At 39.9% G+C, this 14,738-nt stretch overlaps 1 protein-coding gene across 2 annotated transcripts in view; it reads right to left on the reverse strand.

Annotated features, from left to right (window-relative positions):
- Nucleotides 1-13,293, reverse strand: part of LOC111864019 (AP-3 complex subunit mu-1) — a 24,759-nt gene extending 11,466 nt beyond the window's left edge. The window contains exons 1-6 of one of the 2 annotated variants that reach the window (XM_023850943.2): nt 12,903-13,293; nt 10,000-10,243; nt 8,311-8,495; nt 3,856-3,968; nt 2,461-2,582; nt 1,859-2,018 (exon numbers count right to left, since the gene is read on the reverse strand). In XM_023850943.2, coding sequence (XP_023706711.1) covers nt 1,859-2,018; nt 2,461-2,582; nt 3,856-3,968; nt 8,311-8,485 — 570 coding nt within the window. In that variant the 5' untranslated portion in view covers nt 8,486-8,495; nt 10,000-10,243; nt 12,903-13,293. The remainder of the gene's footprint in view (nt 1-1,858; nt 2,019-2,460; nt 2,583-3,855; nt 3,969-8,310; nt 8,496-9,999; nt 10,244-12,902) is intronic. The other variant, XM_023850942.2, reaches the window with a different exon arrangement.
- Nucleotides 13,294-14,738: the final 1,445 nt, after the last annotated feature.

The raw sequence follows: 14,738 nt of genomic DNA on the forward strand, positions 1-14,738 counted from the left end.
AGCAGCTGCAAAGTGTTGGTCCCCGAAACGGTCTTCTAGGGCCTGAAGAGTTTCCTCGTAAGTGGCATTTGCCGGGATGCCGGGTAGTATTTCCGCCGCCCTACCCTTCAGGGTAGTAATTAAGTATGTCGATTTTTCCCGGTCCGACCATTGGTTGTGCTCTGCCACGGTCTCGAATTGTCACCTGAATACACTCCACGTTGAATTCCTGTTGAATTTCGGTGGCTGGGCTGTGCTCGCGACGATCGTTGCTGTATTTCCCCACTTGGCCTTCATTTGTACCATGTCCAACCGTGCCTGGAACTCGCGTTTGGTTTCGTCAATTGCTGCGCAGGTTTCGTTGTAGTTCTTCGTCAGGTCTTCCTGGAGATTTCGTTTGTCGTGTTCAACGATTGCCAAGATGTTTTCAACTCGATGTTGGATATTATCATCCAACTCGGACCGCATAGATCGCATTTCGGCCTTCAATTCTTCCTTGTTGGCCTTCCTATCGGCCTCCGCCTTTTTTGGTAGGCGTCTAATTTTGTCAGCATGACTTCGTTTGTTTCTGGTTGACGTCTAGTTTGGCCAGGAAGTCTTCTCTGTCTTTTTTTCGGTTGGCTTCCATTCTGTCTTCCATCCGCAATCGGTCGGCATCTGCTTTTATTTGGTTTGCCCTAATCTCTTTCAGCATTTCTTCCTTGTCGGTTTTTCTATCGGCCGACGCCTTCTCTTGGTAGGCGTCTAGTTTTGTCACTAGGCGTTCGAACAAGTTTTCAATATCTTGTCTTTCCATTTTGTAGCAGTAGAACACTCGATGCACAATAATTGTTTGTGGCGTGTTTAAGTTCGTNTGGCTGTTATGTTTCAACTCGGCGACCGTTACTTTATAACTGAACCGAAGCCACTGTGCAGCTCACTTATATAGCTGCAGTGCTTGCTTGTTGCGTAATGAGTGCCACGTCATCCTGTTACGTCACCGCTGTTGATTCGCCTTGCATAGTTACCCGGTTACGGGGCTCGGCTATCTTCGGCTCCGCTCGTGACGTCACCGCGCATAGCTGCCAGGATGCGGGGTGATTACTCGCCTATTACGCGAGCGTTACGTTACCGCTGAGGGGTGGGAGGGGAGCGCTGACTCACCCGCCGCGTCACTGCTGGTGTGGGGGGGGGGCTCGGCTTTGCGCAACATGTCACAATATGTTTCCTTAGAGATTTATGATATAACAAAATAATGGACAGCTCTCAAAATGATACTGTAGAATGTTGACCCATTGCTAGGTAATGGCCTGTACACACCTAACAGAGGAACACGTCATGTCTGTAGTGATGTCACGCAACAACAGAGATGCTGCAAACTATGTTCTCTGTGGGTCTGCTTTGAGGCCGTATGACCCAGCTGACCTAGTTCAGTTCAGTTAGTGAGTGCAGTACTGTTGAGTATAGTGCAGTGAAGTGGAGTGGAGTTGGTTGGTGAGCAGTAGGAGGACTGCTGCAGTTGTGTTTGTGAGCTGTTGCTGTTAGAAGCTGGTAGCTGAGGCACAAGGATAGTTCGGGAACCCAGAGTGAGGGGAATATCCACCATTGGAAGCTGTTACCAGACGACCGAAAAGACTGGCGCTGTAGTGGATTGTAGAGTGCGTGAATTAGTGGCAGCGCTATAGTTACTTGCAGTTACCTTCTGTGAGAGTTCAATAAACCCAATCACCAATAGAAACTCTGTCTATAGTCACTCATACACGTGAAAATATATATCTATCATCCAGATTATAGAACCGAAGTGATATAAACTTTGCCTGGCAAGCTTGAGGATGAGTTTAATTACCAATATAGATGAAAATTTCAATAAAATTCAAGAAAGTTTCAATATTATTCTTACATATCCCTGTATTTCAGCAAAGACTGTAGATCCAGCTTTATCAATGATAGCATCCACTTCTTCTACCACATCAAAGTATGCTTCATTATTAGTGTATTTTACACCAGTCCGGCGCCATGGCACATTGGACAACTGGCCACTTGGTAGTGTGGCACTAACACTGTAACAGAGTTACAAAAAAATCGTGAATGGTGCCATGTCAGTATAGCAAATGAACCTGTCAGCATGAGAAAAAAACCAAAGAAACAGGCTACAAAATATGAAAACCCACCACTCCCATTCTTTCAGTACAAGTATGGCTAACAGAATCCAAGGTCTGATGTGTACATAACTTTTGGAAACTTTTTCGCTTGTAAAATCATTTGTGTTTTGACAGAGAAACAATCAAGAAACCAATCAAGGAATAGTGCTTCATAATGCACATCACATACAAAATGCAAAATACAGTCATCCTAAGCAGAAATTTCAGTTCTGCTGAAGCATGTGGATTTTAGAATCCATCTCTTTGACTATCCTATTTGCACTAAATGTTAAAATCATCTATCATTCATTAATTATGCCAACAATGTGAGTACAAGTGCAGGAATCTATGGTGAACTTACTTGGATTTTCCTGTAACAGTATTAGCTATTGTTCTCAAGATATTTGGTGGCTTGATCAGTTCCTTCAGAATGTTGGATTCTGTAGCCAGTGGAAATCCATTGTCTAACATTTCATCAAGGAGCTGAAAACAATTCACAACATATATTTCATCATGTTACTGTAAAATGGGGTATAGAAATATTCAGCAGTAGACCTATAATCTTTCAATGTGTTCCTGACTTCATGTCCTATTTGAATTATCATGTACGAAAAACACTTGCCCATACAGTCATTTTGTACTGCATCACTGTCACCAACACCTGGATCAATTGAATGAAGAAGAGTAATTGGTTCATATGGTATGTCTCTTGCATCTTATATTTGGTGAGATGTCCAGTGAAAGAACACATATTACTAGAATTCTAATGTGGTTCTGAACAGGTATAATACCAATTTCTGATGGCACTACTATTACCACTGACTGCTACTATGTCTTCAGCAAGCTCACTTTTGCTGTCAAATGATATTGCTCCATGAGAATCACTCTTCAAAATGGGCTCTTATTTAGTCCTAAAAATCTGTACCAGTACAGACATATTATATTCTGTTGAAATGCTATATACTGTTCTTGTCCACCAGTGTACAAAGCGTATGCAGTTCAGTAGTGGACTACATCCTCTCCACACTCCAAACAACCAATAGAAAAAGGGAACACTTACTTCTTTCGACCACTTCCTCACTAGCATAATAATTCTAGTAGGTCAGTCTGTTCACTTATCATGCTGATCTAAACATCCTCATGTGAAGAAACTTTTTATTTCTTCCTGTCACTTTTCAATTAGAATAATATTACTAGCTGGTGTGTTCAGAGCTGCTCATGGCGGTCGCCCTGCCACACCTCCCCACACACCCCTCACCCTACAAGAACGTGAGAAAACTTTTACTTATAACCGCCTTATGCTGATCTAATTAAAGTAATATTTTTGCAGCAAAATAATGTGACCCAGGATGAACAGCTAGGTGGAGAGCAGGCCAACAGGTGCACTAATGTGACAGCCAGTTAAAACAAACCATGAACAAATCCTTCTCCAACTCTTTGAATTCGCATTCAAAATCATACTCACTTCTCTTATTTGATACTACATTACTATATAGTTAATATGGGGTCATTTAATTACATTAATAAACAAGCAAGTTCCCTGGAGTTGTGAACACAAAATCCAGTCACCTTAGCATGAAATCACTGACTGGCTACAACTGTAGGTCTTCATTATGACAGTTCAAGAAGTTGCTGGAGGCGTTCAGATATAATGTCACAGAAAACTGAATCACTTGCAACACACAGACTGACATGTTACAAACATATTATGGAGAGATTACTGTACCAGGATTGATTCCAAATTTATCTTCCTTACCTCATAAACTACAACATAGTGCTCTTTAATAATGGACTCTGTACACTCACTGAAGTAGTCTTCAAACGTATCCACTACTCGATGAAGAAACTCACTGACAAACAATGGAGGAACTGCAAAGCAAAATTCAGAGAATTAAACAGAAATTAAACTTTCCTGTTCCTCTGACTTTTTTTTATATATATTCTTGTCACTGGTTCTGTTGCTCTGAAGTGGCCCATCCCTAAGGGCAGAGGGGATGGACCTCCACCAGTACTTAACATCTCAGGGTATAAAATATGGTTCATTTCTAATTTGTTTACATATAGTAAAGCATAAAATTGTACTTCAAAATCGGTGCAAAAGTTTCTTACGGACATGAAGTTCTCACATGGGGGGCCTTAACACACAGGCCTCAGCCTGAAGCTCAACAGATGTCACACCTCCTACTCACAAATCTGTTTCATTGCCACTGGACCAGAACATTTGGACCCAATGAAAGTTCATACTCATTCATGTCCCCTGATTTGTTTGAACAATGGATATACTAGTTCCAGCTGCATTAAAGGACTGTGATCCTGGTGCCATCGAAAGGTGTTTTAGGTACCTACCAAGATTTTAAAATATTCATAATAATTTCTTAAATGTTCATTGATAAGTACAATAGACCACTGAAGGTTGCAGTGCAAGGGCCGGATTTTCTGGCCCACCCCTCTTACTCATAAATGTTCACTGATGATTGCAAATTACATGGTGACTTCTGTTATACGAAGTGTCTGTTCAGTACTAAGGAAATCTAAATGGATCAATCATGTTCAAGTGTCATTTTAACTGAAGGATTAATGGTTAATGGCATTTTCTAAGAAAATTACTTATTATTCATTAGGTATCTTACATGAGACAATGTGCTAGAACATTTTGGAAGATGTCAAACTATGAAAACACAAGGCGTAAAGCTATAAAAAAAAAAGTAAAGGTATCCCTGTAACAGGCCTTGGAGGCCCATAGGGTTGTGAGATGTTGAGGTTCCCACATTTTCTAGACAACCGGTTCATAGATGGCAGCAAGGCTGTCAGTCCTACACGCTGGCCACCCTTTATCCCCAAGAATATTCCAGTAATATTCCTGGTACTCATTTCTGTTAGAGGCTGAGTCAAACCTAGGGTCATAGTGTGGCTGGAAGGATCAGGTCAATTGAAAGAAATCCAATTACCTCAACAGGACTTGAACCTGTAACCTTCCAGCTTGTAGCATAGTGCCTCAACCAACTACACCAATACATGCTCCCGGTATAGAGCTATTCCTAACCCAACTGTCTCAATATACGTTTAAGTCTGTGTCTTGTGTGTGTGATGAAGATGGTGTGATTAATGTTTGTGTGTGGTTATATTCAAGCAATGACCCTGTAATATGAATGCAATTAAAAGTTTAATACAAACTGCTTTTGTCCGCTGGATTAGCAAATAAAAGTTAGAAATAAAAAAAACTCACAGATCTTCAACCTAAAAATACAGAAATAACTCATAATGGCAAAGCATCAAAAGCATTATATACATAATGAATTGGGGGGCAGCATCTAGGCAGTAAGTATAATCATAAAGGAAATCAAATAAAACAAAGAGGCAGAATGCTATGGTAAAATATGTGGTGTATCAGAAATAAGCCCAAAGATGAAAGTGTAATCATGTAACTGCAGGAATGTGTAGCTATCACTGATTTAAAGAATAAGAACAGAAAAGAAGAGTATAATTTTAATGTTAGCACTAAATAAATACATGACACAAATAAACAAATGCCAAACTGAATTTAAGGAGAATTTTGAAACATTTCAATGGGGTCAAAGAAATTATTTTTTGCTATGACTGTGAATGTCTCAGTAAGAAGTTGAAATAGTGCATTTTAGGTGCAGACATATTCCTGCCAAACAACCTGTGGTCCGTCTGTCTGTATGTATCATCCCAGGAAGAATTCCCAAGTCTTCCCCAACCCAAAGGGGTTTGTATTTGTGCCAAGGGCAGTAAGGCATGCTATACATTTTATTTACTTATTTATATATATATATAAAGTGAATTCTTAAAATACAAACATTTAAATACACCCCAAAATTATACTCTTTTCTTCATAAATAAAGGCACTAAGGGACTGTATGCTTTATTGGTCCTGGCCCCATCTTGTCCTGAGCGACCAATTCTGTTGATGTATATCAAGAGAATTGGTCGCTCAGGACAGGTCTGCAAACAAAAATTGCATAGGATATTTTTACTGTTTCTTATAGATTTTTACTCAGTAAAACCGGGAAAAATAGTAAAAAAAGTCCATCACNCTGATTTTGTGAAGAAAGTGTATTTTCTTTATTTCAAATTGAAACTTGGGGATCAAGACAAACCTTGGGCTCCTCACAAGGTGTGCAGAAGGTGTGAAGAAGATCTTCGTTTGTGGTTTAAGGGTAAGAAAAACTCATTTCGTTTTGGCATTCCTATGTTGTGGCGTGAACAGCAAAACCACACGACTGACTGTTATTTCTGTTCGGTAGATGCGAAAGGCTTTAATACAAAAAATAAAAAGAAAATATCTTACCCAAACCTTAATTCAGCTATTCGTCCAGTGCCTCATAGCTCTGAAATTCCAGTTCCCCTTCCACCTTCCAGTCTGGATGATATACAGAGTGATTTGGAGGACAGAACTATATTACCACCCCAGGATGAATCCAGCTCAGATTTTTCTGTTGATGAGGGACCCCAACCCTTTTCTCAGAGTGAGCACAATGACTTAGTTAAGAGATTTAGGCCTTTCCAAAGATGCAGCCGAACTGCTAGGATCAAGACTAAAAAATTAAAACTTGCTGTCACCTGGAATATCATACTCGTGGTACAGGCACTGAGAGAAGAAGTTCACTCAGTTTTTCTCCAAAGAGGGAAATCTCGTTTTTTGTAATGATACTGAAGGGCTCATGGAATGCTTTGAAATAGAATAAGATCCATCTAAGTGGCGCATCTTCATTGATTCGTCTAAAACAATCCTCAAAGTAGTCTTGCTGCATAATGGAAATACATTTGCATCAATTCCTATGGGACACTCGGTGCATTTGGAAGAGAACTATAACGATTTGGCTGCGATTCTTGAGAAAGTCAACTATCAAGAACATCAATGGATGGTTTGTGGAGACTTCAAAATATTAACCATGTTGTTGGGCCAGCAGGCAGGTTATACAAAACATCCCTGCTTCTTATGCCTGTGGGACAGTCGAGCCAGAGACCTCCATTGGACAAAAACTGACTGGCCACTTCGAGATGCCTTAATCCCCGGTGAAAAAAACGTAATTAATATGACCTTGGTTCCACCTGAAAAGGTTTTATTACCACCTCTTCATATTAAATTAGGGCTCATGAAGCAGTTTGTAAAATCACTGCCAAAAGATGGAGAATGTTTCACATATTTGTGTTCCAAGTTCCCAAAACTGTCTGAAGTCAAGCTGAAAGAGGGAGTTTTTACTGGTCCCGACATACGAAAACTGTTAAGCGATCCCCTCTTTTCAGAAACAATGGGAGAAAAAGAAAAAGAAGCATGGGACTCCTTCAAAGACGTAGTGCACAAGGTTTTGGGGGAACACTAAAGACCCTCTCTACAAAACCAATGTACAACACATGTTGGCTGCATATAAAGCTCAAGGTTGCAAGATGAGCTTAAAAGTTCATTTCTTACACTCCCATGGCGACTATTTTCCCGAAAACTTGGGATCCTATAGTGAAGAGCAGGGTGAACGATTTCATCAGGATGTCCGTGATATCGAAAGACACTACCAAGGAAGATGGAATGTGAATATGCTACCTGACTACTGCTGGATAATCAAGCAGGAAACGGAAAATGGAAAGCGAAAGCGTGTTCGGAGGAGCATCAAAGAGAAGAAGAAAGGGTTTTGCAGACAAAAAGACTGAACACAGAATGTTAAATATATCATGACGGAATTGTTTGTTTAATTATGAGAAATAATATGTTTAGTTCAATGTAATAAAATTAGTGATTTTTTCATCGCTGTTATGACTTTTTATTGTAAACCCCTATTATTTTCCAAAAAACCGTACGTGATAGGGGGAAATTGAAGTCATTTTTGGATTCAGCATTCTAGAAAACATAAAGTTTACCAAAAATATTCCATGCAGCTGAAAAAAAAAATTATTTTTGCAGACCTGTGTATTCGTGGTGCTCTTCTTAACATAAAACTGTTGGATTTCAGGTTCTTATGACAGTAACAATGTAAAGTGTTATCTCTGGGAATATAATGCCATGTAGTCAGATACAAGTTTACAAATGTTTCAGAAATATGCAGTGGTTCCAGATTCAGAGTTGAAGAGAAAGTCAAGCAAATTCCATGAGATAAACTGAAAGGGTTCAATCAAATTGATGTGCTCTATACACCTGCATACATACACACTCCAACAACATTTCTGTCATTTGCATAAAAGAGAAACAACCAACCTTCTGTCATACAAACAGCAACAAAAAACATGCAGCATCGATGGATACTAATCAGATAATGATGTGGGGTTGCAATAACAGGTGGCATATCTTCAGGGTTTCCAACTTTTCTTTGCTGATCAAAGAAATAGTCGCATACTGAACGTGATACAACACTCTTCCAGTGTTTCTCCATGAACACATCCCTGAAATAAATAGCATCCTTAAAAAAATATTATGGAACTAGGGCTATATAGCCTTTGTGTCCCTCCAGAGTGATAATATAAATACCTCAATAACTTAGCCATGTTTTTAACATAACTCAAATAAAGTATGATTTATTTATTTATATTTTATTCAACAATGGTGATAGCAAATCAGTGTCAAATGACTGGATAATAGTAAACGAGTTTGACAAGATGTGGAAAGAAACAGTCATCAACTAAATTAAGGTACTATCTCAGAAGGAGCACACAGTAGCACAGTTAGTTGAGGCACTATGTTACAAGCCAGAAAGTCATGGGATCGAATTCCGATGAGGTGGATTTTTTCAATTTACCTAATCCTTCCAGCTACACTATGGCCCTGGGGTCGACTTAGCCTCTAACAGAAATGAGTATCAGGAATATTCCTGGGGGTAAAGGGTGGCCGGTGTGTAAGGCTGACTGTCTAGAAAATGTGGGTGCCTCAACATCTCACAACCCTATGGGCCTCCACACCCTGTTACAGAGTAGCTTTACTTACTTTACTTTTACTTACTATCTCAGCATTTACCTGGACCATGAAAAACTTCAGATGGTATAGTCAGTGTCCCAGCACAGATTCAAATGGGCATTCCCAAAAATAAGTCAGAAGCTTTACTGATTGAGCCATCTTCCTTGATTTATTTAATTGCATAGGTTACATGACATCAAATAACATAATACTATGAGTAATGAATTGAAATAAGTGTGAGAGAAGCAATCCTGACTTGTTTCAGTCTGCACCTAAGTAGGAGGGTGGTTCAAATAAAATGCATTTGCATATTCGGCTGGGTCCATACTGTCACGTGATAGACTGACTATTGATAGCGTTTGGATTGGTAATCAGATTTATTGAACATTTACAGAATGTAACTACAGGTATCTACAACAGTCTCAAGAGTTCCAAAAGCCTCCGTAGTCTAGGGGTAATGTTCCCACCTCATGACTCAAGGTACGCGAGTTCAAAAACCCGGCGGAGGTCGTGGAATTTTTAAGGGCGTAAAAATTCAGGGAACAAGTCCTCCGGGAGGGACTTTAAGCCGTGGGTCCTGTGTCGTAGATTTACGGCACGTAAAAGAACCTCATGTTTCTAGGAGACGTCTGAGCTAAATTAGGCCAAAAAGTTCCCCGCCCAAGTAGTTTCCAATGCCTCCGGTAGATGGGGAAGTATTGGGTACCACTGTCAGAGGAGGGACGACCTCGCTGACAGAAAGGGACTATTAGATACCACTGCCAAGTAGAGGGTAGAAACCTCGCTGGCAGTAAGGGGCTGACAGCGAGCACCAGTACCGGTAGGGAATGGAGACAGTAGAAATTAAAAGGGGGACGTACAATAGACTATCAGTCGCGGTGCATGGGGTAACCCACCCCCTCAATACTGAATAACTGAATACACATTCCAACGATCACTGTAACCTCTTAACTTGTCCTGTTTATACTTGTAACATCTTGGCATGGATGTCGTTACCTAGTAATGGGTCCACGTCCCACAATGTAGTGCAGTGGTTACAGCAGCAGCCCTGAAGTACTTTGTTGAGGGGATTCAGCAGGTTTTTCTTCAATGGGATGTCTGCTTCATACCCATGGGGACTATTTGTAATGGTTTCTGCTCCTTTCCCCACAAAAATCGCCAAATGGGTTTCATTTTAAGAACCCACATATTTCCAACACCATAATTAAAAGAAGAATGACGCTAATCTTGTGTGATCATACTGCAGGTGTAAAAATTTCTATTTCAGAATAACCCTGACAAATCAAGAATAATTTTATATGAAACGAACATTCACCATTTAGAATTGCTAATAATGCATGAAAAATACCAGGAAAATTCTTAATCATAACTGACAGTATTCAAGCCAAGATTTGAACTCACAAGATCGTAAACACAAAGGAGCAGTATTTCTTTGCTTCTAAATGAAATTCTTGCAATTTCACTCTTTTATTGACATAGCAATCTAGCAAGGAGCCTGCCACTTGTGTGATGGTGCACGGATCTTGGTTTGTTCAACAATAATGTGCCAACTACGCAAGTTATACCATGCTATTTCAGAAGTCATAAGATGAATAAAAAAAAAGTAAAGCTATCCCTGTAACAGACCGTGAAGGCCCATAGGGTTGAGACGTTGAGGGTCCCACATTATCTAGACAATTGGCTCAAAGATGGCAGTAAGGTTGTCAGCCTTACGCACCAGCTGCGCTTTACTCCCCAGGAAAATTATGTAATTAATTCCTGGTATTCATTTCTGTTAGAGGCTGAGTAAACCCCAGGGCCTAGTGTGGCTGGAAGGATTAGGTCAATTGAAAAAAATCCAATGACCTCATCGGGACTTGAACCCACGACCTTCCAGCTTGTAGCATAGCCCCTCAACCAACTACACTACTGCGTACCCCCATAAGATGAATATGGTCTGTGAAATGGAAGTAACATGGTCTTGAAGGTGCCATTCCAGCATTTCTCTCAAGAAAATCAAAGTCAGGATGGCTTGAAACCACCAAATATTTGATATGGAAACCTCATAAATATGAAACAGAAGTTCTAAACACTACTCCACAACACTTGGGAAGTAGTGCCTCTTCCTTAGGTGTGATTATGAGGAAAGAGAAGAAAAGAGGTGGAATTTAAACCTCTCATTATACAGGAAGATTGTCATTGGCCAGTCAAGCAAGAGGGGCAAGTTACTTGTATCATCTTGCATTGCATGTGTTCAAGACTCATGGCAGAGTTGAGAGGCCAGAAGACTGACAAATCACAAACGGAACACACCCAGATCACAGCAGGTACAGGAAATGATACCCACTGCTGCACACACATTCTTTGCACACGCTGATGTTCCTTTTCAGAAAGACAGCAAACTGGAAAAGTAAACCCTGGTCTCCTCTGCAAAGCATCTGAGGAATTTTTTAGAATACTGCTGGTGCCTAGCATTGGTTTCATCCAGTTTCTCCTCAGTGAGCACTTGGTGCTCTGATGTGGTCCCCCCCCCAAAAAAAACGCTGTCTTTTTAATTCATTTATGGCTGTACAAATATTTTTTTTATGTTAAACTTTAGTATCCTGATATTCATGTCAGAATATTTCCATACTTTTTACATAGGAGCCAGGATAGCGTAGTCGGTATAGTGACTGGCTACGGGCTGGACAACTGAGGGATTGGAGTTCAAGTCCCGGTAGGGTTAAGAATTTTTGTCTTCTCAAAATCGTCCAGATCAGATTTGGGGTTCATCCGACCTCCTATCCAATGTGTACTGGGGGCTTTTCTCAGGGGTAAAGTGGCTGGGGCGTGAAGCTGACCACTCACCTCCAACTAGTGCCAAGGACAAGAAAATGTGGCTCTATACATCCACTCCCTCATACACCTTCATGGTGCATTCATTGAGCACAAGGATAACTTTACCTTTGTACCTTTTTTTATCATAGTACATAATCATTTGTTTCAGTGTGAACTCTGATATGGCATTTCAACACAAGTAACACAAGTCAATGAATGTTCAATATGGTAGTAGGGGCTTCAGATTATATCAATGGGCCCATAACACATAAGCTCACTTCACAGTAGCTGCTCAAATGTTTACTCAGGTGATGCTAGGGAAGAACTGTGATATGTATATGATACTGGTCTGGTGACTAAGACATGAATACGAACACATAAAGTGCTAGATGTTGCAAATAGTCTGTGTCCCTCTTGCCCAACCTGCCTAAAGATTTTCAGAAGGTTCTCAGATGACCTCTACATATGTGTGGGATGATATGACAGAAAGATTTTTGTTTATTCACAGTGTGATGAAAGAGGCAACATTTATATCAACTGTCTGCACAACTTAATATTAACATGTGATTACTGTCCTTAATATGTTTTTTAATTTCCTTTGAAGATTAAATTTTGGATAAGTATCAAACTCATTGTCAGTTTCTGAGATCTGGCAGAAAATGGTCCTAGCTGGACTGAGTGCTATCATGTACGTATGCCACAGAAGGTAAGCTTTTGAATGGGCAAATAAATCAAACTATGACGTACAAAAAAGGCGTTTAAAATTTCTTAATTCTGACACATTCTAAATCACTCCTGGTATTCAATGGTTAGAACACAGGATGTGAATCAGTTTTTGGGCGGTAACACCATGCGGATTTGGGTAATGCTTCAGACGTTTCTGAGATACATTCTGCGTCCATCCATAGTATAACCACCCAATTGAATTGACATAAACACCCAACAACCGTGAAAGCATAAACCAGTAAAACATAGGAGAGGTCTGTCCTCTACGAACATTTCTTTATCCCATATTTGTTGGTCGATAATTAATTGAAATTATTTTCCGAATGGTGAGGCAGTCAAATGTAAACAGTAACCTCAAACACAGCATAAATACTTACCCGGATGAATTAATTATAAAGAGACTATGAATCATATTGATACTGGACACCATGAAATTACGCCACTGAAAGTAAAAATGTGCTATTGACGTACTATATAAACCATACTATCCGTTACAGAAATGTCCCCACGTTTACATATCTTGCTCTTCAGTCCGATGACAACGTAACCATAAAACATGCGAACACATAACTCGAAATCATCGAAAAACACATACGGATTCATTGGCTCATTTCTAGCGCTACACAGATGTGTAGCTCCATGGTATTTACTTTCAACACAACAGTCACTGATATATCATGCTTCCATCTATCCGTAGCTGTGATGGCTGTAATGAAACTACAACCTCACAGTCTCACACGGTCTCACAGTCCTCACGTCCTCACAGCCACATAGTATGGTACTGGTGGTAATCGTCGTAATGGTGGTCATGGTCGTCAGGGTGGTCAGGGTCGTCAGGGTGCTGCACGTAGTATCTATGTTGCTAGCGTTGCTAGAACTAGTCTTGATCGGTTTTGATCGTTTTGATCGTCTTGATGATGATATTGATGTATGATGGGGAGTTTAGTTATGTTAAATTCAATTAAGGTTACAGGATTTTAAGTAATTAGTAATATTAGGTAATATTTACGTACGTTGAGGTAGTGTAACGTAAAAGCTTTCTGTGTATGCTGTGATGATTTGATATCAATTTGTTCAGTAAGCAGGAAACGAGTGTACTTGACAAATATTGTTCATCGTACATCTTCGTGAATATATAAATTTGAATCATATTTATTTATTTATTTACTTAATATTCATGGATCATTATACATGATATAGGACAAGTCAAATACCTAATTACTCATGGAGCTGAGCCCTTCTGGAGGAGCCGCCAATTATGCAGCTACTCAAGAATTTCCCAGCATTTTATGGAACCCGAAGGTTCATTAACGTGTTCACAAGAGCCCTCCACTGGTCCCTATCCTGAGCCAGATCAATCCAATCAATACCATCCCATCCCATCTCTCTAAGATCCATTTTAATATTGAAGAAAATAGTCTTCTGGAATTTGGCACCACATACACATATCCACGGTGCCAAATCCCAGAAGACTGCTTTCTTCATAGTCACTGCCATGAAAACCTCAAATCTTACATTTTAATATTGTCCACCCATCTACGCCTTGGTCTTCCCAGTGGTCTCTTTCCTTCTGGCTTTCACACCAATATCCTATACACATTCCTCATCTCCCCCATTTGTGCTACATACCATGACCACCTCATCCTCCTTGACTTGATCATCCTAATTATACTTGGAGAAGAGTAAAAGTTATGAAGCTCTTCATTATGCAGTCTTCTCCAACCTCCTGTCACTTCATCCCTCTTCAGTCCAAATATTCTCCTCAACACCCTGTTCTCAAACACACTCAGTCTATCTTCCTCCCTTAATATCAGAGACCAAGTTTCACACACATACAGAACCACAGTGTTATCATTGTTCATAGTTATGAAGTATTATAGTCACAGTAAGATTGTTACAACTAATTGTACTTCTGCCCGGTGAATATCCAATAAATCAATTAATCTAATCCAGAACCCATTATATACTTGTCACAGTGCCAGGATACATGACTAAACAGAGGAATTGAATAGCCATATCTGTTACAAATGGTCCTAACTCCTAAACTGTAAGCGATGGACCAAAACAGATTGCATCTTTGAGAACCTCACATTTATTGACATATTTCACTTTCAATATGTCCTGATCGAACTTTTACGGTTTAGCCGTGGCATGTGGTTGAAAGTCTGTAAAATTAGGAAAATTATTACAGGTTTTGAGTAATTGTTTAAACA

The sequence above is a fragment of the Cryptotermes secundus genome, unplaced genomic scaffold, assembly GCF_002891405.2.
Source record: "Cryptotermes secundus unplaced genomic scaffold, Csec_1.0 scaffold303, whole genome shotgun sequence".
NCBI lineage: Eukaryota > Metazoa > Arthropoda > Insecta > Blattodea > Kalotermitidae > Cryptotermes > Cryptotermes secundus.